The following is an 18537-nucleotide window of genomic DNA, read 5'->3' as shown; positions in this document are numbered from 1 at the left end:
AATTTTTAGGTGCATTAGATCTCACATAACTATCACAAAGCATTTTAAAAGATTTAAAATGGGTGTAAACTTTTTTCTCTGCATAGTCTCGTTTGTCTCTGATGCTGAAATTTTTGTTAATAAAGGGCTTGACATGAAATTAAGTAAACTCAACACTCAAAATGCGCTCATACTTTTGTTTGTTAAACTCAAACATAAGATCTTTAGTAATATTGTTATTAAATAAGGCAAGTTCATCCTTAAGTTTCGCCAACTTAATGTTGTTATTACGAATAATTAATTTCATGAGATCAATACCTGTGTTGTCGAACAATGTAAGTAATTCGTCGAAGGTCTCCGTTTCCGGTTCAAAGCCCATGGGTAACTTGAATACCCATAAGCCTTTCGGCACTTGCTTTAATTCAATAGATCTCTCTAGGAAAACGTTATCCATTTGTAGCGACTTAAAATGTCGCAACGCTTTTTCAAATTGAAGTAGTTGCTCCCGTAATGACTCCTAGCCCAGCAACAGGAACTGGAACCTTCCTCGAACCCAAATCTTTGGTGATCCAACAAGCCTCGAAAAAATACAGGGTCCATTGGTTCTGTGAGGGATGATTGGTGAGCCTACCTGTGCTCCAACCCCTAGAAGCTAAGCCATTGGTTCCATTGGTTCTATTATTATGGTCAACACCAAAGTTTAGTACACTTGTAGATGGAGGCGTGTGCAGAGTGTAAATACCCGCCAACGAGTCTGTGAGCGTAACATCTAAGTCAGTACCTGGACGTTCAGAATTTGAACTGTTCGCACCACCACTCGACTTAGTGCTCAACATCTTAATAAGTTTCACCAAATGGTATCCGTAGTCATGTAAAACAGTGATGTATTCCTTCTACCTGTATTTGACTGTTTCTTTTCAATTTCAGGTATCCCAAAACAGAACTTAACTGAAACATAAAGGTCATAATGTTATATGTTGCTACTCATTGCTATATTATATTATATTATACTATATATAATTCTGTGTGTGTATGTATGCATATATATATATATATATATATATATATATATATATATATATATGTATATATAAATATAGATATTGCATTTTATTTTTACTTTAGTAATATGCTACTTTATTCTGTGTTAAAGAAATTTGGGGCCACTAGTTATACATTTATATCTGTTTGGAAACAGATTTTTGGTGAGAAAATAGTGAATTTTGCTTTTGCTGTATTACTGTAAGGCATGCCTCTTCATTGCTGTTCATAAAAATGGGCTGTACATGAGCTCATCACCATTCATGATGCCCTTAATGGTGGTACACTATGGTAATTGTTATCCATTTGCAAAGTGGCCTACCACCACATTTCTTTGAGTGAAGCAATGTGTTGCACTTAGAAAAAAAGGGTCTATATAAAGTAGTCGAAGTGTTACAACTTTTTACGCTATATGGTCGAACCCATATTTTGAAGTTGTAACACTTCGAATATGTAAAAATAAAAATAAAAAAAACACTTTCCTGATGGCTGTAAGCAGGGGGGCAAGCCCGTCTGCACCCCCCACACCCCCCACTATTTAAATATACCAACTCCAAGACTGCACTACAATGCAGTACAGTATGGAAAGGGAAGATTTCACTTTACTACACTGTAGTGCGATCTCAGAGTTGTTATATTTAAAAAGCGGAGGGTGTGCAGGAAGGCTTGCCCCCCTGCTTACAGCAGTCAGGTAAGTTGTTTTATTATTTATTTATTTTACGCATTCGAAGTGTTACAGCTTTGAACATATGGGTTCAACCATATCGCGTTCGAAGTTGTAACACTTCTACTACATGATATAGACCCGAAAAAAAGTAATATCTGGGAAATTTAAAAGGATTATCCTGAACAAGAATTTGGGGCATGTAGTTAGAGGCAGCAGACTGTAGAGCCTTAACTATTCTGTCAGTATCCAGAAGTTTTTCACAAGGTGGATTGTAAATCCTTAGAGTAGAGTACTTCATTTCTTTTTTTGTTGAGTGAAATTTGCAGTGGACTTTGAGAGAATGTGTGAGAGATTTTGAAAAGGGGTAAAGGAAGTTGGGGATGGAGGAGAGGTTGAATCTTAAATTCACTTGAAGGGTCGACTAGATGGGCTAACTGCTTCTTTCTGTTATCAGGCACATAAAATGTAATATACTGGCATGTTCTATTCCTTTTTATCTGTCTATATCTCTAGCACCCCTAGTGTATCATTTTGTCCTTTTGCTTTTACTACCTGCTATTCACTCATTTTCTTCTGTACGTTTATCATAGTGCTCCTGTAATACTTGAGCCTGTTAATTCAATTCAGGTTGCCACGGCTACAGTCATGTGCTCTTCCAATCTACTTTACAAAGTCAGCAAAAGCACTATCTTTTCTTCTCTGGTTCTGATGATTGGTCCGTACACTAAGGGTAAGGTACTAAATTACCTGTAGATCCTGTAGGTCATGTAGTCTTTGGCAATGGGCTTTGTCTGTAAAGTGTTGCTTTTCCATCTCTTCCTACATTCAGTGGGAGAGCAAGATATTATTGTTGTACTACTTTGAGTTAAGATTGTCAGTCAGAAGCTGCAAAATTTGAAGACGAGTTTTTTTGTAGCATCCTGTATTTTCTGCGACAGCGAATGTTCATAAGGATGGCTAGTCCAGTGTATGTTGGTCATTAGCACTACAATATACTGACCAAAAACTTTTGTAAATGACCTTATAACTGACTGGCTAGAAAAAGGACTCATGGCTATCTGGGAACCAGCAAGAAGGCATGGAATCTGAGTCTCTAGTTTCTGTAGCATTACGTCTCTTACAAAAGACACTGTTCATCAGCATACACTGAGCTGACCATCCTGTTGTCAGACAGGTGTCATTACATAATATTGGACAAAGAACTGTTTAAAGATCCATGTAGCTGACACAGAAGATAAGGGAATGAAGGCCTTCTAAGAACCAAGAGGTGGTTGTGAAATCGGTGATTCAGCATTGTCCCACAGCATACTTTATCCCCTTCTGCAGCAGACAGTGTTTTCCACAGTTGTTAGCCCTGTACATGTGTTTGCAGTACAGTATTGGCCCAAAGACATATCCCTACTCTGTTTACATACCACCTTGGGTCCCCTTTGAAAATTAGGCCAGGCTTAGTGGGATTAACCCAGGCAACGTAGTTAAATGAGTAATGATAAAATGTCTTGCAAGTGTTGTTGGATTTGAACTGTGTATGTATTACACTTGAGTAGAGGCACATATTCAGTTTCCTTTGGACTTGGCTAAATGAGTAAAACTAGGTAGTCCATGTTGCAAACTAGGAGCCAAATGTGTCATTTGAAAGTACACTTTCTTGAAAGTCAAAAACAGTAGTAGCCTGACTGCTGTCGGTAGGAAGATAAACCTATGACCATGGTGCTGAAGGGTGGGCAGTAGTGCTAATGGGGTACATTTGTCTGGTAGCATAGCATGAGCGGTGGCTTTTACTATTTTGGAAGTATCCTTAAGAGAACTGCATGCTTGAGGAGGAGCAGCCAGAGTTCTCTGAATCACAGTAAAGGTACTCTGCCCATTTTTTCTTGAACTTTAGATTTCTGAAGCGCAATCCCCAAAAGAACAGGAGTTCAATGAGTAATTTAGACTATTTAAGTATGGCTATCCTGTGACTTTAGAAGCATCTTCAAAGCACTTTTTTTGTTTGTTAGAAAAATAAGTCTGATCACATGTGCAGCATTCTCAGTGTAAAGCACAAAAGAGGGGCCACCTGCAATGGGCAAATTGGGTACATGGCTGAAGCAACAGTATTATTGTAAGAGTTGCAGCAGTGAGAGAGAATGATAACCTGAATGTTATTTATAGAAAAAATGGTCAAACTTGGGAGTATACTAAAGAAGAGTTGTAGATGGAATCCTTACAATCGGCATTAAAGCCTTTTGTGGCTGATGTATGAAATAAATTGAAATGAAACCGAGGACAGTGTGAGAATCCTTGATTGGATTAAAGAGTTGCAAGATTTAGTGCATGTGAACAGGTGGGTAAGCATTCTTTGCAATGTGGTTTTGATGCTGTACAGGCCTCTGCCTAGGGTGCCTGCCACTGGGTCAGTTCTTCAGAGGGCACGCCTACAAGGATCAAATTTTGTCTGAACATGTTAAAACAAGGATTTTACAAAGAAAAGTTTAATTACCCAACCAATGGGTATTGATATCATACACCGTTGCTGGCTGGCAGTTTTTATTTCCATACCTTGCCTCCGCTCAGGGCATGCCAGACGCTCCTCCTTCTAAGGTCAGACAGGACAAGCCAAGGATGATTTTAATAGCCTCCAGATTGGCCTCGACAGCACTGGTACCAAGGGTTCAGGCAGTCTCAGCAGTTGTTTGTTTCTTTTTTTTTGAGTTCTCAGGGCAAGCCTGTGTCAAAACAAACCTACTCAACAGCAACTTTTTGAGGGGAGTGGCAACCAAGGATATTTTGGAGGCAGCTACCTGCTTTAGTTATTAACTTAGTTAGCCATCCCTCCTTATGGTTCTGCCCACTCTACAAGGGCACAGCAATGTGAGATGAAGAACATAGTACAGTTTTGTACCTACCATAAATGTAGATGTTCAAGATCCACATTGCTGCAGTCCTATACCTCCCTCCTTCCCCCTCTGGGTTTGACCTTTTTAGGGTCTTCTGACATCTGGGGCAAGAAAAGTGTAAGGACTGCAGCAATGTGGATCTTCAAACATCTACATTTATGGTAGGTACAAAACTGTACTTTTCCCATAACTTTTTATACATTTGATAACATTGAAATGACAGTGATGGAAGAGCTAAAGGATGCATGCATGGAAGCCACAGTTTTGTGTTACAAAGCCTGCCTCCAGGTACTTTGACTTGATAGAAAGCTATTTTATTACAGCTTATTGATTGGAGTTCCATGACAGATTGCTGAGATTACACAGACGTTTAAGTAAAGAGGATTGGACCATGGTCTTTCCTATCATTCTGATCTGTAGCAGAGTACATTCTTCTGTTGGCATACAGGAAGTAGAATGGATGAAACTTTTAGATTCTGATATAAAACTCAGTTTGCAACATTTAGTTTTGGAGACTTTCACTTAAGTAGTAGGAATACAGTAAATTATTGGTCTGTATGTCAGATGTGTTTAAGACCATAGCATTGAATATTGCATAGATATATAGATCCTCTGTGAAGTAAGATGCAAGGTAATTGTTCTTTGTTTGTAATCCCATTTATTTCCCTGCAGGAATGTGCCAACATATTTTCCAAAGGAGGGGGAGAAGAGCTAGCTAAGCAAGCTGGTGTTCCATTCCTGGGTATGTGTTTCATTTGGACATTTGTCATTTAGTTCTTCCATAGACTGCGTTGAGTAACATGGCCTAAATAGTAAAAATTTTATAAAACTGGAATGTGAGAGGATTTGAGGCTGTAAGTGGCAGTAGCACCACATTTCCTTCTAACATTTATCAAAATGCGTTTGCAGGGGTAAGGGAAAAAGTCTGACTGGCCCTTTGAGATATTTCCTCTTGGGTAGGTTTTGTTGCTCCTTTTGCGAGGTGGACATGATTTTCAAAGTCAAACATAGAAAAAGATAAAGGTGTTGGGAGAATGTTGGCAGTCCCCCACTGACTGATATGGTTTTCTGATGTGTATAGCATATTCTAGAAATGGCATATTGTCCTGCATACTTGTGGGTCTAAAATTGTGGACCGTGTCCATATGGGATCACTACTTTCACATAACAGACGTAAAGCTAATAATTGGGTAGTCTGTTTTATTAGCATGTGTTTGTGCAAGGTATTGTCTCTGTCTCCCTTTTCTTTTTCATCCAGGAGTTTTCCCAGTGACTCTAATCTGGCTCCCTTTCATCCTGTTTGTTCTACAGGTGTGGGACCATGGCATTCTTGGTCTAAGTGAGAGCCATGTGATCTATTTGTTCCTGCCTGGGAATCCAGTTGGTTGTCTGTTGCCTGGTGAGCATATGATGGTAGGCATCACCAAGCTGCTGGTCCTGGAGTCAGCCATCCTTTCCCAGTGTAAGCACCCCCCCTTTCCTTGGCTGTTCCGAACTCCTCCATTATTGTCATTATTTGGGGAAGCACCTCTGCATGCTTAATTCCATTTTGCTGCAAGTGCGAGATGCACTTTGACAGCATGGACTCTGCAGGTTCAAACTCCAGTTGGTAGCATCTAGTGCTCCCAGTAAGAGTCACCCTTGTGGTAAGCCAGAGCTGTCTGTCTTCACACTTGATGGGCCAACAGCAGTAGGGACTTTCACCCATTCTTCCCAGGCAGCTCCAACAGGAGGTAGGTGACATAGTTGGTGCTTTCTCCCTGTAAACCACTGAGCTGACTGTCTCCTGTATTATTGATGAGAATGTTTTGTAATGGTAGACACAAGACCCAGAAGCCCATCTGTGGAAGCAAGACAAGTCTTGATAATAACGTAAATATTGGGCTTTTCTGGAAAAGCTCCACCAGACTCTGTCACAACTTGCTGTGAGGGAAAGGTTTGTTTGTTCTTGCTTTCTTGTATTTTGTATTGCTTTATTGCCCCCTTCTACTTTGTTTATTGTGATTTATTTTCTTTACACCGTGTTTTACTTAGCTGCTTTTAAGTGCATATTTAAACTTGGAAAGGAGACCACAGCTGCCTCTCTTGTGAGTCGCACAGAAACTACATTTTTCCCCACTCTTCCACCCTGGCACTGTTGTGTCCTCAACTGTCTTTCTAGTTGCCTGCCTCCTATGTTAATTTGATCACATATCTTCTTCCCTCTCCTCTTTCATTGGCTATTGTGAGTAAGCACAAAATTATCATTTTGTGAAATCACTCCCCTTTAACTATGTAAATTTATTGGCTGTTCCATTGTATTCTATAGAACCAGAATACAAAGTGTCCACCCCTTTCCAATCTATGTCTTGTTCTTTTAAAATTAGTGATTCTCCACTTAGATAGCTAAACCTTAAATTTCCACCACTTTCATATCCAACTGCTTTGTGCACACTGCAGCTCTTAGAATATTAACACATTTTTTCATCTTACATTTAAAATCTGCAACATCTACTGTAAGGCCACCAATTACTGGGAGCCCATATTCTGCCTCTCAATAGTCATCTTGGGGATAGTGGTTCTGTTTTGCTCCTGGTGAGAGAAGCAGCATAAGGACATTATTTCCTGGGGACTGCTGATCACTGGAAAGCCCAATAACTGCTTCATAAATGCCAGCTTGGAATTTGTGCTTGTATTTTGCTCCTGGTGAGAGAAGGAGCAGAGTGTATAGATTCCTGACTGCTATTGGTTGGGAATTGAATGCCTGTGCTTTTGACCTTCTTGATTGGTCTGGTTGCTGTTTAAGGCATCTACCACGAAAAGACTACAGCAAGCCTACAGACTCTTGCATCATCTGGGACAACACTGTGAATCACCAAACAGCCTGTGGCCTGCTTCTCATCTTAGGAGTAGTGCTACTGTTTTGCTTCTGGTGAGAATCTGGTGAGAGAAGAAGCAAAGGAGCACTGTATCCTAGCAGAGTGAAGCTGTTGTGAGACCAACACTAGTAGTAGGCAGGAAGTAGTCATTCAGGTGAGTCTCCTCTTTTCATCATTCTTGACAAGCCAATTCTTTCTTTTCAGTAAGTACTGCTTGATTTGCTTCTAATTTCAGAATATTTACCTAAATACTTTATCCATAAATCTTCAGGCTCTACATATTAGTTTCCCTTCAAGTGTTTGGCAGTCTCTTGTACAGCCGCAGACACCTTGAGTTGACATTTTTCCTTTAAAAGCACCATTGGAATTTCACCCAATACCTAGTTGCACACAAGACTAGTTTGCAGTGACGAGCACTGCCCCCAGAGTTGCAAACCAGATACTCAGGATATTGGATAGTTGGACTGAGAATATAAAATAATAAAAAAAAAATGTTGCCATGTATATGAACTTTCCCGCTGCCTCCATTACCAGCTAGGTGGATATGGGCATCTTGAGGCAATGAAGAAATTGTCCCACGTTTACTGACAACCAGTTAATTCTCAAACAAACTAGTATGGTTATGTGAGAGATGTGTTTACACAATGTCACTGGAGGCAAAGTTCTCACATAAAAGCACTCCTAAAAGCAATGAAGTTGTCAGTAGTACATACTCTGCACCCATTGCACACCATTCAAAGAGACACATAGACCCACATATATTAAGGCAGTTAAATGTAACCTTCCTAAACCCCAAATACTTCAGAGACAAAGTAAACATAACAAACACCCTCAGCAGGCCTGAATGCACTCTTTCAAAACAATACCCACATCAACACATACAGCCACATTTCATGGAGCCTCAACGTCTTAAGCCCATAAGGCAAGCCACCACCCAGTCCATTATTGGTGGTCATTGGAGACTCCATTGCGAGACACATTGATGTCCCTTTCACCAGGACGAGTAAGGAGAAGGTCACAGTCAGTTGCTTATCAGGGGCCGGGATCCGCCAAATTATGGATGCACTCAGGTCATTGGACCATAAGTACCAGTATGACTCCGTCATAGTCAGTGTTTGCGTAAATTATCTGAGACATACCTCCCTAGACTATATGAAGAGAGAGACATCATGGAGCTCTTGGAATATGTGTCCTAGGCTGGTATGAGCCTAGCTTTGAGCAGTATTTTACCATCTCCAAGGATAATGCTACAATATGAGCAAAAGATAACTGACTTAAATAATTGGCTTAGTCTCTGGTGTCATTCTAAGGGGGTGCAGCATTTGTCAGCATGGAAGAAGATGGTCAACAGACCACGCTGCTTTGCCAGGGGTGGTCTGCACCTCTCGACTTTCAAATATTAGCTAAAACATTAGTGCCTTTTTTAGGCAATGCCAAACTAAAAGTACTTCTGACATAGCAAATCAAAACCAAGAAAATCTACAGGTGTTGCTGCTCAGTGCTAGGAGTCTAAACAAAAAAAAAAAACACTTTCCTTGAAGCTTTCTTCACCCTGGAGAATGCTGACATCTGTGTAGTCACTGATACATGGTTTACAGCAGGGGAGAGCACACCAACAGTGCAAGGTTATAATGGCTTCCACACATTTACAGCTGCATCACAGACAGGGACTAAAGGTGGAGGTGTCTTGCTTTACATCAAAAATAAATGTACTTTATGGCTAGTCAAACAGGACAATGCACTTGAGCTTCTCGGCATAATCCAAATACCAGCTCCTTGCAAGCTACAGGTCCCTCTCTATGATCCATACCATGTATTTAAACTTATTGGAAACACTCCCTATCCAACCTGATATCATATTCATGGGTGACTTTAATTGCATCAGTATTAACTGGGAATCGTATATGACACCAAATGTACAAGCAAGAGATTTCTGGATTTTATATAAAAAAAAAAATCCCTGGACTAGATTGTCAATACACCAACCAGGGGTGCAACAATACTGGATCTGCTCCTCACTAATATTGGAGAGTGCTGCATACCCCCTAGTGTAATGTCTTCTCTGGTAAGGTCAAACCACAAAATGGTCTCCTTTGAAGTAAAAATAAGATCTGGAACCCCAACTAATCCTGGAATATTCAGGAACTACTCTGACTAACTTCCTACTATTAAGTGATAGTATGGCAAAATTTCAAGCCCCCATAAACCTTGAGAACACTGCTGCCTATGCAGAAATGTTCACAAAAACCGTATACAAGCATGTTAATAGCTGCATAGATGCAGCTGTACACACCAGAAAGAAGTACAGAACTAACACAAGTCACCCTGGTGGAATCGCAACATCAGTAGGCTGTATAACAGAAGGAAGAAGATCATGGCAAAAATTAGGAAGTGCAGTACCCAGCAGGATGCAAGCACTCTAATCAAACTAAACAAACAACTCTGAGGACAAATAAAGTCTACCAAACCCAAATTTGAGGTAAATTTGGCCTCCCAGGCCAGCGACAACCACAAGGCATTCTTCAGCTATGTCCACAATCTCAAAGGCAATGCACAATTGTTTGTAGAGCTCATTGTAAATGGAACCACCTATACTGAGCCAGGTGACATAGCAAACATACTGGCCAACAAATTCAGCTACAACTTTAACCCTCTCTCCCCTTCAACCTTCCGTTAGGAAATACCATCAAATATAACTCCCCCTGCTATCACATGGGAACAGGTCCTTAATGCTCTCTCTAAGGCCAAGAACACTGCATCGATGGGCCAAGACAATATCCTAGGATGCCTTCTAAATAGCATGAAACATGACCTATCAGGTGGTCTGGAATTGCCATTTAACTATAGCCTCCAAACTGGTTTCTTGCCTCATGAGTGCAGAACAGTAACAGTCATCCCTCTGCACAAAGATGGGCCATCTTCAGACCCTGTAAACTACAGGCTCATAAGTCTTACCAGGCTCATATGTAAAGCCATGGAAAGAATTATCATGGAAATGCATGGAAAGAATTATCATGGAAATGATCAATAATTACATAGGAAAAATCCAGACACTGGACCCATTCTAATCATCAAGGGCAGGTCATGCCTACTCAGTCTGGTGGACTTCTTTGAGAAGGTCAGTAAAGCAATGGATGAGGGCAGAATGGTTCACACTACCTACCTTGACCTGGTCAAGTCATTAGACACAATACCCAACTCTGGCATTGTTGACATCCATAAGAGGTTATGTACAAACCCTTATGTCACCCAGTGGCTAGCCAAGCTGCCTCACAGACAGGTCCCAGGAAGTTAGAATTATGCTGCTTTTTGGCAATTACTTCTCTGAAGGCAAGACCAATGTCAGTCCCTCTGGCTGACTAAATTTGCTGATGAATGCAAATTAAGAGCTGTCATTGAATCCCCCACCAACACAAATGTTCTCCAGGAAGGTTAGACACAAACAACTGGTTTCAGAGCCATGGACTAAAACTAAATGCCAGGAAATACATAATAGTGTAGTCATCCACCCCTGGTAACTATCATATTGACAACACACCCCTTAGAGTTGACCCAGTAGTCAGGGACTTGGGGACACACACACACACACAGTAATCTAGCCTTTGACCATCACATATCTACAGTTGTGAGGAAGTCATTCTATGTTATGCAACTTATAAACAAAGGTGTGACATCTACGTCCAAAGAAGTCATTGTTAAACTGCATTTGGAATTCATCAGACCTATCACTGAGTACAGTGCCCCCTTTGGTATGTACCTAACCAGGCATATCCAACAACTGGAACATCCACAGAGGTTCCTCACTAAAAGAATACAGGGTGTACATAATGTCCTTTAAATACTGCCTCAAGGCACTATCCCTGTGTTCTGTCTCATACAAGCTGTTGAGGGGAGATCTATGCCTGACATACAAGGCATTGCCAGATCCCATTCTACATATCCACAAAACAAGCAGCACCAGAATTACACATTCTAAAGACTTAGACTTGCCTGTGATATAAAAAGGACATGCTGTGGAGAGAGTTAGTCATCCCAGAGACTACCCAGTCTCTGGAACAGGCTCCCCATCCATGTGAAGCAGAGCTCCTTCCTAACCCAATTCAAGTGCAACTTGGACAGTTAGATGGAGAACAGGACATTCATCTCTGGTTTGTCACCTATGTCTCTAATGGGCACAGGCAGTTTGTAAATGGCTCATCTCCCAGGAACCTACATGTAAATGTTTCACCTCCCAAGTCCCTGCTTACACTTATCAAGGGTAGCAGAACTTGTCAGAGATTTCTGATACATGGCTTGGCTGAAAAAGGGCCTTGTGTTTATTAGCCTAGTAAACACCTATGAACCTGTGTATCTAATTGGATATGTCCTCAGAGCACAGAGAATTATAAAAGATATAGGACTGTGATCCTGGGTTTGGACTGTTTTACAGGTGTATAGTTTCATGGGATAACATTACCCTGCATATGTAACATGTGATTCTAGTCTGTGGAGACTAGATGGTAGGTAACCAGATTGCTGTAAAACAACTCAGTTTCAGGAATCTGCAATTAAATTACTTGATTATGTAATGTTTTACTGGTAACAGAATATCTTTTCTGTATTTTTTCAACACCTTTATAAATTAACATTTAAGACATAGACAACCATAAATTAATATATAAATTAATATGAAGGAAAACACCACAATACAGAATGAACTGGCACCCCACCTAAGTACCATGTTCAATCATAGCCTCACCTCAGGCTTTGTGCCCACTGAATGGTGCACAGCAATGGTTATCCCACTCCACTAAGGGGGAGCCACCACGGACCCCAGGAAATACTGTCCCATTAGCCTGATGAGCCTGGTCTGCAAGGCTATGGAGTGTATCATCATGGAACTTATAAGCAGTGACATTGGTAATCTCCAAACTTTGGACTCTACCCAGTTCAGGTTTGTAAAAGGCAGATCATGTCTCCTAAATCTGATAGACTTCTTTGAAGCGGTCACCAAAGCTGTAGATGAGGGTACGGTGGTACACACAGCCTATCTAGATCTCGCCAAGGCTTTTGACACCATCCCCCACTCTGGAATTTTAGACAAACTCACTAAACTAGGCATAAATCCCTATGTCACAAGATGGGTTGCCAGCTGGCTCACTGACTGAACCCACACTGTGAAAGTAGCAGACTCTAAATCCAACTTCAGACCAGTGACAAGTGGAGTACCACAGGGTTCAGTCCTAGGTCCTCTCCTGTTTGTATCTACTTCTCTGAAGTACAGGCTAACACAGAAGGTCTTTGGCTAACAAAGTTCGCAGATGACTGCAAACTAGGAGCCATAATCAAATCTCCTAACGATGTGGACATCCTGCAAAAGGGCCTCACTGAGACAGATGCCTGTTGTCAAAGCCATGGCCTCAAGCTCAATGCCAAAAAGTGCATTGTCGTCCCTTTTGGTAAAAACTCTGTACCCATGAACTACCACATAGGCGGCAGTCTACTTAACACCAAAAGTGTGATGAGACCTTGGGACACAGGTGGACAGTAGTCTCTCCTTTGATAATCACATGGCCACAGTAGTCAGGAAATCCTTCTACGTGGCACACCTCATCACAAAAGGTTTCTCATCCAGGAAAAAAGAGGCCGTTGTTCCCCTCTACTCATCACTCATTAGACCCATTATAGAGTAGAACGCCCCTTTTGGTATGTACCTCACAAGACATCTACAACAACTGGAAAGGCCACAGAAATACCTCACAAAGAGGATTACCACCCTCAAACAGATGCCCTATGCAGACAGTCTCAAAAAGCTTTACTCTGTCGCATATCGCCTACTCAGAGACGATCTCTGCCTAACATACAAAGCTATGTCAAACCCAGAGCTGTTGGACATGCTCCACGTAAAGAAATCCCAATCCCTCCGAGCTACACACTCTAGGGACCTAAACATTGTCACCACAATAAACAGAGCATGCTGGAGGGATAGATTCCTGTCTCAGAGACTTCCCATACTCTGGAACAAACTACCTATCTATGTCAAACAAAGCTCCTCATTAGCACTCTGCAAGAAAAATCTTGATGATTGGATGGGAGATAGGAAATTCACCCTGGGGATCACTTCTGTGGCTCTGCTTGACAGGGGCACAGGAAAATAGTTTTCCTGGGTGGCAAAAGCCAGGGTTCCATTTGGCTAGGCTTATATAGGCCCTAGGGCCAATAGCCTAGTACCTACTTATGAACCTATGAACAATAACATGTTTCCATTTACATACATTATACATCACATGTATTCTTTTTTATATCTGCTATCAGTCCAACAGTACATGCTGTTGAGTCTTTCGGCTTTTCCCGATTAGGGGTCGCCACAGCGGAACTCCGGTCCGCTAATGACTGGTAGTTGATTTTTACATGCTGAGTTACCAGCCCTGATGCGCAACCCTCAACGAAGGTACGCCCATTCACGCATGTCTCCACGCAGAAGACGCTCTAGCTGAGAATCGAATCAGACAGCGTCTTACTGTGAGGCGACAACACTACCGCAGCACCACCACCAGTACATAAATTGCTATATTCCTGCCCTCCCATAAACTCACTCCTCCTCATTATCCTGAACATTGTTCTGCCTGTATTGTTCCCATGATTTACATTTATTTTTATGTAATTTGCTCCTTCCCTTTTCTAAAGATCATACTTCCAGTTCTTTAACCTGTAAAAATATTTCAGTACTTCAAATACAGTTGTTTTAGACTGTGATTTCCATATTTAAGTAGTTGTGTTTTTGGCAACCACCAGAATTAAACTTAACAAGGCCGTATTATATGTAAATCATTGAGATCCTGCGTCTCAGCTTAGAAGAATCACTTCCTTACTTACATCCATTTGTTCACTCAATATTTCTGAGAGATGACTCTGTAAAGAATTTTTTAAATCCGCTATGTCATTATACCCCCAAAACATATGTCCTACTTGCAACTTTCATCTACATCTCACTTCCAATGTTTGCCATCTACTTGAGGAAAAATTCTTTGAAGTCTGCTTTGGGTATAAGAAATATTGGGTCTATATTAGTTTGCCAAAAGTTATTTTCATTGACCCATATTTAGTGAAAATCACTTCCGCGATTCACTGAATTTTCAAAGGGCAATAAAGTAGTTGGCCAACTACACAACTTTGCCCACTTCCCCACTGTAGTGCAATCTTGGAGTTGGTATCTAGGTTCATAGGTTGGTACTAGGCTGTCGGCCCTATGCAAGCCTAGCCATAACAATTCCCTGGATATTTCTTCCCACAATATTTACTTCTCTGGGCCCCTGTTTAGCAGGGCGACTGACATGATCCCCGGGGTGAATTCCCTATCTCCCATCCAATCATCAAGGTTCCTTTTGAAGAGGGCCAATGAGGCGCTCTGCATGACATGTATGGGCAGTCTATTCCAGAGTATGGGGAGTCTTTGGGTCAGGAACCTATCCCTCCAGCATGTTTTGTTCATTGTGATGACCAGGTTTAGATCCCTGGAGCGTGTGGCTCTGAGGGATTGTGATTTCTTTAAGTGGAGCATGTCCAACAGCTCAGGGTTTGACATGGCCTTGTATGTTAAGCAGAGATCTCCTCTGAGTAGACAATATGCCACAGAGTATAGCTGGAGTTTTTTTTTTTTTTAGACGGTCAGCATATGGCATGTGCTTTAGGCCTGTGATTCTTTTAGTGGGGTATTTCTGTGGCCTTTCCAGCTGTTGCATATGTCTTATGAGGTACATACCAAACTGGGCATTATACTCTATAATGGGTCTAATGAGGGATGAGTACAGTGGGACAATGACCTCCTTTTTTCTGGATGAAAAGCCCTTAGTGATGAGGTGTGCCACATAGAAGGATTTCTGGACTATTGTGGCGATGTGGTTATCGAAAGTGAGACCACTGTCCACCTGTGTCCCAAAGTCTCTCATCACACTTTCGATGTTTAGTGTCCTGCCACCTATGTGGTAATTCATGGGTACATGTTTTTTCCCAAAGGGGATAACTATACATTTCTTGGCATTAAGCTTGAGCCCATGGCTCTGGCACCAGGCATCTGTTTCTGTAAGGCCCTTTTGTAGAATATCCACATCATTTGGGGATTCAGTAATGGCTCCCAGTTTGCAGTGAGTCCCTTAGTGTTGGCCTGTACTTCAGAGAAGTAGATGCCAAACAAGAGTGGTCCCAGGACTGAACCCTGAGGTACTCCACTTGTCTGGAGCTGGATTTGAAGTCGGCTACTTTTACAGTATGGGTTCTGTCAGTAAGCCAGTTGGCAACCCATCAAGTGACATAGGGATTTATGCCCAGCTTATTAAGTTTATCTATAATTCCAGAGTGGGGGATGGTGTTGAAGGCCTTGGCGAGGTCCAGATAGGCTGTGTGGACCACCTTACCCTCATCCACAGCTCTGGAGACTGATTCGAAGAAGTCAATCAGATTCAGGAGACAAGATCAGCCCTTCACAAACCCAAACTGGGTGGGGTCCAGTGTTTGAAGGTTGCCAATGTCTTTGTTTATAAGTTCCATGATAATGCGTTCCATGCCCTTGCAGATCAGGCTTGTCAGACTGATGGGACGGTAGATGTTCATCGTGCATACAGCGGCAGTAATCACAGATGGGTTTTCTGCCGAATTCCAAAGTCTAGGTCCGGCGTCGGCTGCTGTCGCTTTCTTTCCTGACGTCAGTGAGGCAGGGGTATATAAGACACAGTCGATGCCATTTTCTTCAGTCTTTTTTGCCGCGTGGTGCCCGAAGCAGAAGCAGTTCCAGCTCCTGAATTCGAAAAGTCTTCATTAAAGCTAAGTACCCTGTTGGGGAAACTTTTCTTGCCTCAGACCGATGTCAGAAAAAGTTAACAATTGTATTTCTTGTGGGAAGCAAATACCGCATAAGGATTTCCATTCCCTCTGCATACCTTGTTTAGGCCCAGACCACGGCGTCTCCGGCTGTCGCTTTTGCACTACTTTCAAAGTTAAGCCCAACACTTTTTGGTAAAGCCTTTGATTATAAAATGTCGCCGGAGACTCCAACTACCGTTTTGTCCAAACCGACACCAGTGGTCGGTTCTCAGCAAGACGCCTATGCAGTCCCTGACTACCGTCGACACTTCTTTGGCGGTGTCTTCTGTAACCGAGACCGGAGGTACATACCCAGACTACAACCACCGAAGCCACTGTGAGCGTTGAGCCTCCTAATGTGGACAGGTCCACTTCCACCCATGGTGTCTTTAGACCCTCATCTTCCTTTTCCATTAAGGCCTTTACTAAGTCCAAATCAGCCAGGCATCCCAAGAGGCCTGTTGCACAGGGCCCATCTCCAGACCCCATGCCTAAAAAGCAGGTGCTTAAAATGGCTGAGGATTTAATTACTCTTATCAGGGGTTCCCAACCCCCTCCAGACAAGAGACCCAGAGTGGAGGAAGATTCTCCCTCTTCTGATCAGGGCTCCATTTTTTCAGAACATTCTGATGTATAGGAACACTCTTACTCCCCTTTTGAAGATTCTGATGCAGAGCAGTCCATTCCTTCTGTATCTCCTCCTGAGGATTTTTCTTTTGGGAAACCTTGCACACCTTGAGGGAACACTTCCATTGGGAAGGCCAAGACTTTTCTGATTCCAAGAAAAGACTTAGGGAATTTCTTTTGTTACCTCAACACAGACCTCTGGTGATACCTCCTGTCTTGGACATACTTGATGATGTTTATTCGGAGGCTTGCCTTAATCCGGATTCCCTGCCTCCTGCCCCAGTCAAGCCTGATAGGTACTACAGAGTTCCTAACTCTCACCAATTTCTTTACAAAAGCCATAATGCTGACCCTGAAACCATTTCTCAAGGCCCCAAGGGAATGAAGGCCTCTACTGCTAAGAATCCACTACCTTCCGAAAGAGAGTCAAGATCCATGAGGGCCTTAAATTGTCAGTTTCATATGCTTAAATATCAGCAGTTTCTGTTATCACAGTTAAGAAATAAAATGTCTCAACCTGAACAACCAGATTTGAAGGAGTTGCAGGATATGATGCATAGTGCAGAACAAGTGGGTAAACACACCTTACAATGTGGCTATGATGCCCTAGAGGCCTCAAGTAGAGCTGCTGTTACAGGATCAGTCAAGACATACCTGGCTTAGGGAACAAATCTTGCCTGATCATGTGAAAGCTAAACTTCTAGATGCTCCTTTACAAAAGGATGTGCTATTTGGTACTAATGCTGAGCAGATATTACGGAAAATGGAAGAAAAAGCCAAATCTATGCAAACTGTCAAAGCTTTTCTACAGGTTCAACCACCACGTTTTAGCAGAAATTGCCCTTCTAAAAACTGGTCCTTTCCAGCCATGGACAAGCTCCAAAGAGCTAGATACAGGCGCACAAGGGGCAGAGGACAATCACAAGGATCATATAGAGGCAGGCAATGGCAAACTCCAGCACCAAGAGGTGGCGAAGACAGTGCACAACAATACAGGAAACAAACCCAATGACTTCCTCCTTTCCATGCCAAGCAAGTCTCAGCTGGCAGCACCCTTGGGAGGAAAGCTGGCATTATTGTCACAACAGACAAATGGATCCTGGATGTTATAAACAGAGGCTACAGATTTCATTTTCACACTCTTCCAAAAATGAGAGGCATGCCAAACCTGCCACACAATCAAAGGGCAGAGGCACAACTACAAATTTCAAAGCTCATAGACATGAAAGCTATTCAAGAGGTACCTACTCACGAACAAGGTCAAGGTTTTTATTCCAGGCTATTTCTGGTACCAAGGAAAGGAACCGACTGGAGACCCATTTTGGACTTATCCATCCTAAACACATTCTTACTCGTACCAAAATTCAAGATGCTCACATTACAGCAGCTTCTTCCCATGCTGGGCAAGGAGTTTTGGCTGGTAACATTGGACCTCAATGAGGCATACCTGCATGTCCCAATCAGACAAAGCTGCAGAAGATACCTCAGATTTCTTGCAGGTTCAATCCAGTATCAATTCTCTGCATTGCCCTTTGGCTTATCTACTGTGCCCAGAGTATTCACGAAATGCCTGGCATCAGTAATTGCCTACTGCAGACTTCAAGGGATACAAATTTACCCTTATTTGGACAACTGCCTGATCCAAGCG

The 18537-nt window shown here is 42.1% G+C and overlaps 1 protein-coding gene across 1 annotated transcript in view; it reads left to right on the top strand.

Annotated features, from left to right (window-relative positions):
• NUBP2 (nucleotide binding protein 2) overlaps positions 1-18537 on the top strand; it is a 210267-nt gene that overhangs the window by 183673 nt on the left and 8057 nt on the right. Inside the window, exon 6 of the mRNA XM_044088905.1 lies at positions 5239-5308. Coding sequence (XP_043944840.1) covers positions 5239-5308 — 70 coding nt within the window. The remainder of the gene's footprint in view (positions 1-5238; positions 5309-18537) is intronic.

Source organism: Protopterus annectens, chromosome 12.part0 (genome assembly GCF_019279795.1).
Source record: "Protopterus annectens isolate FY-2018-M chromosome 12.part0, PAN1.0, whole genome shotgun sequence".
Classification (NCBI taxonomy): domain Eukaryota; kingdom Metazoa; phylum Chordata; order Ceratodontiformes; family Protopteridae; genus Protopterus; species Protopterus annectens.
The sequence above is the reverse complement of the archived record's forward strand: the minus strand, read 5'-3'. Positions and strand labels throughout refer to the sequence as shown.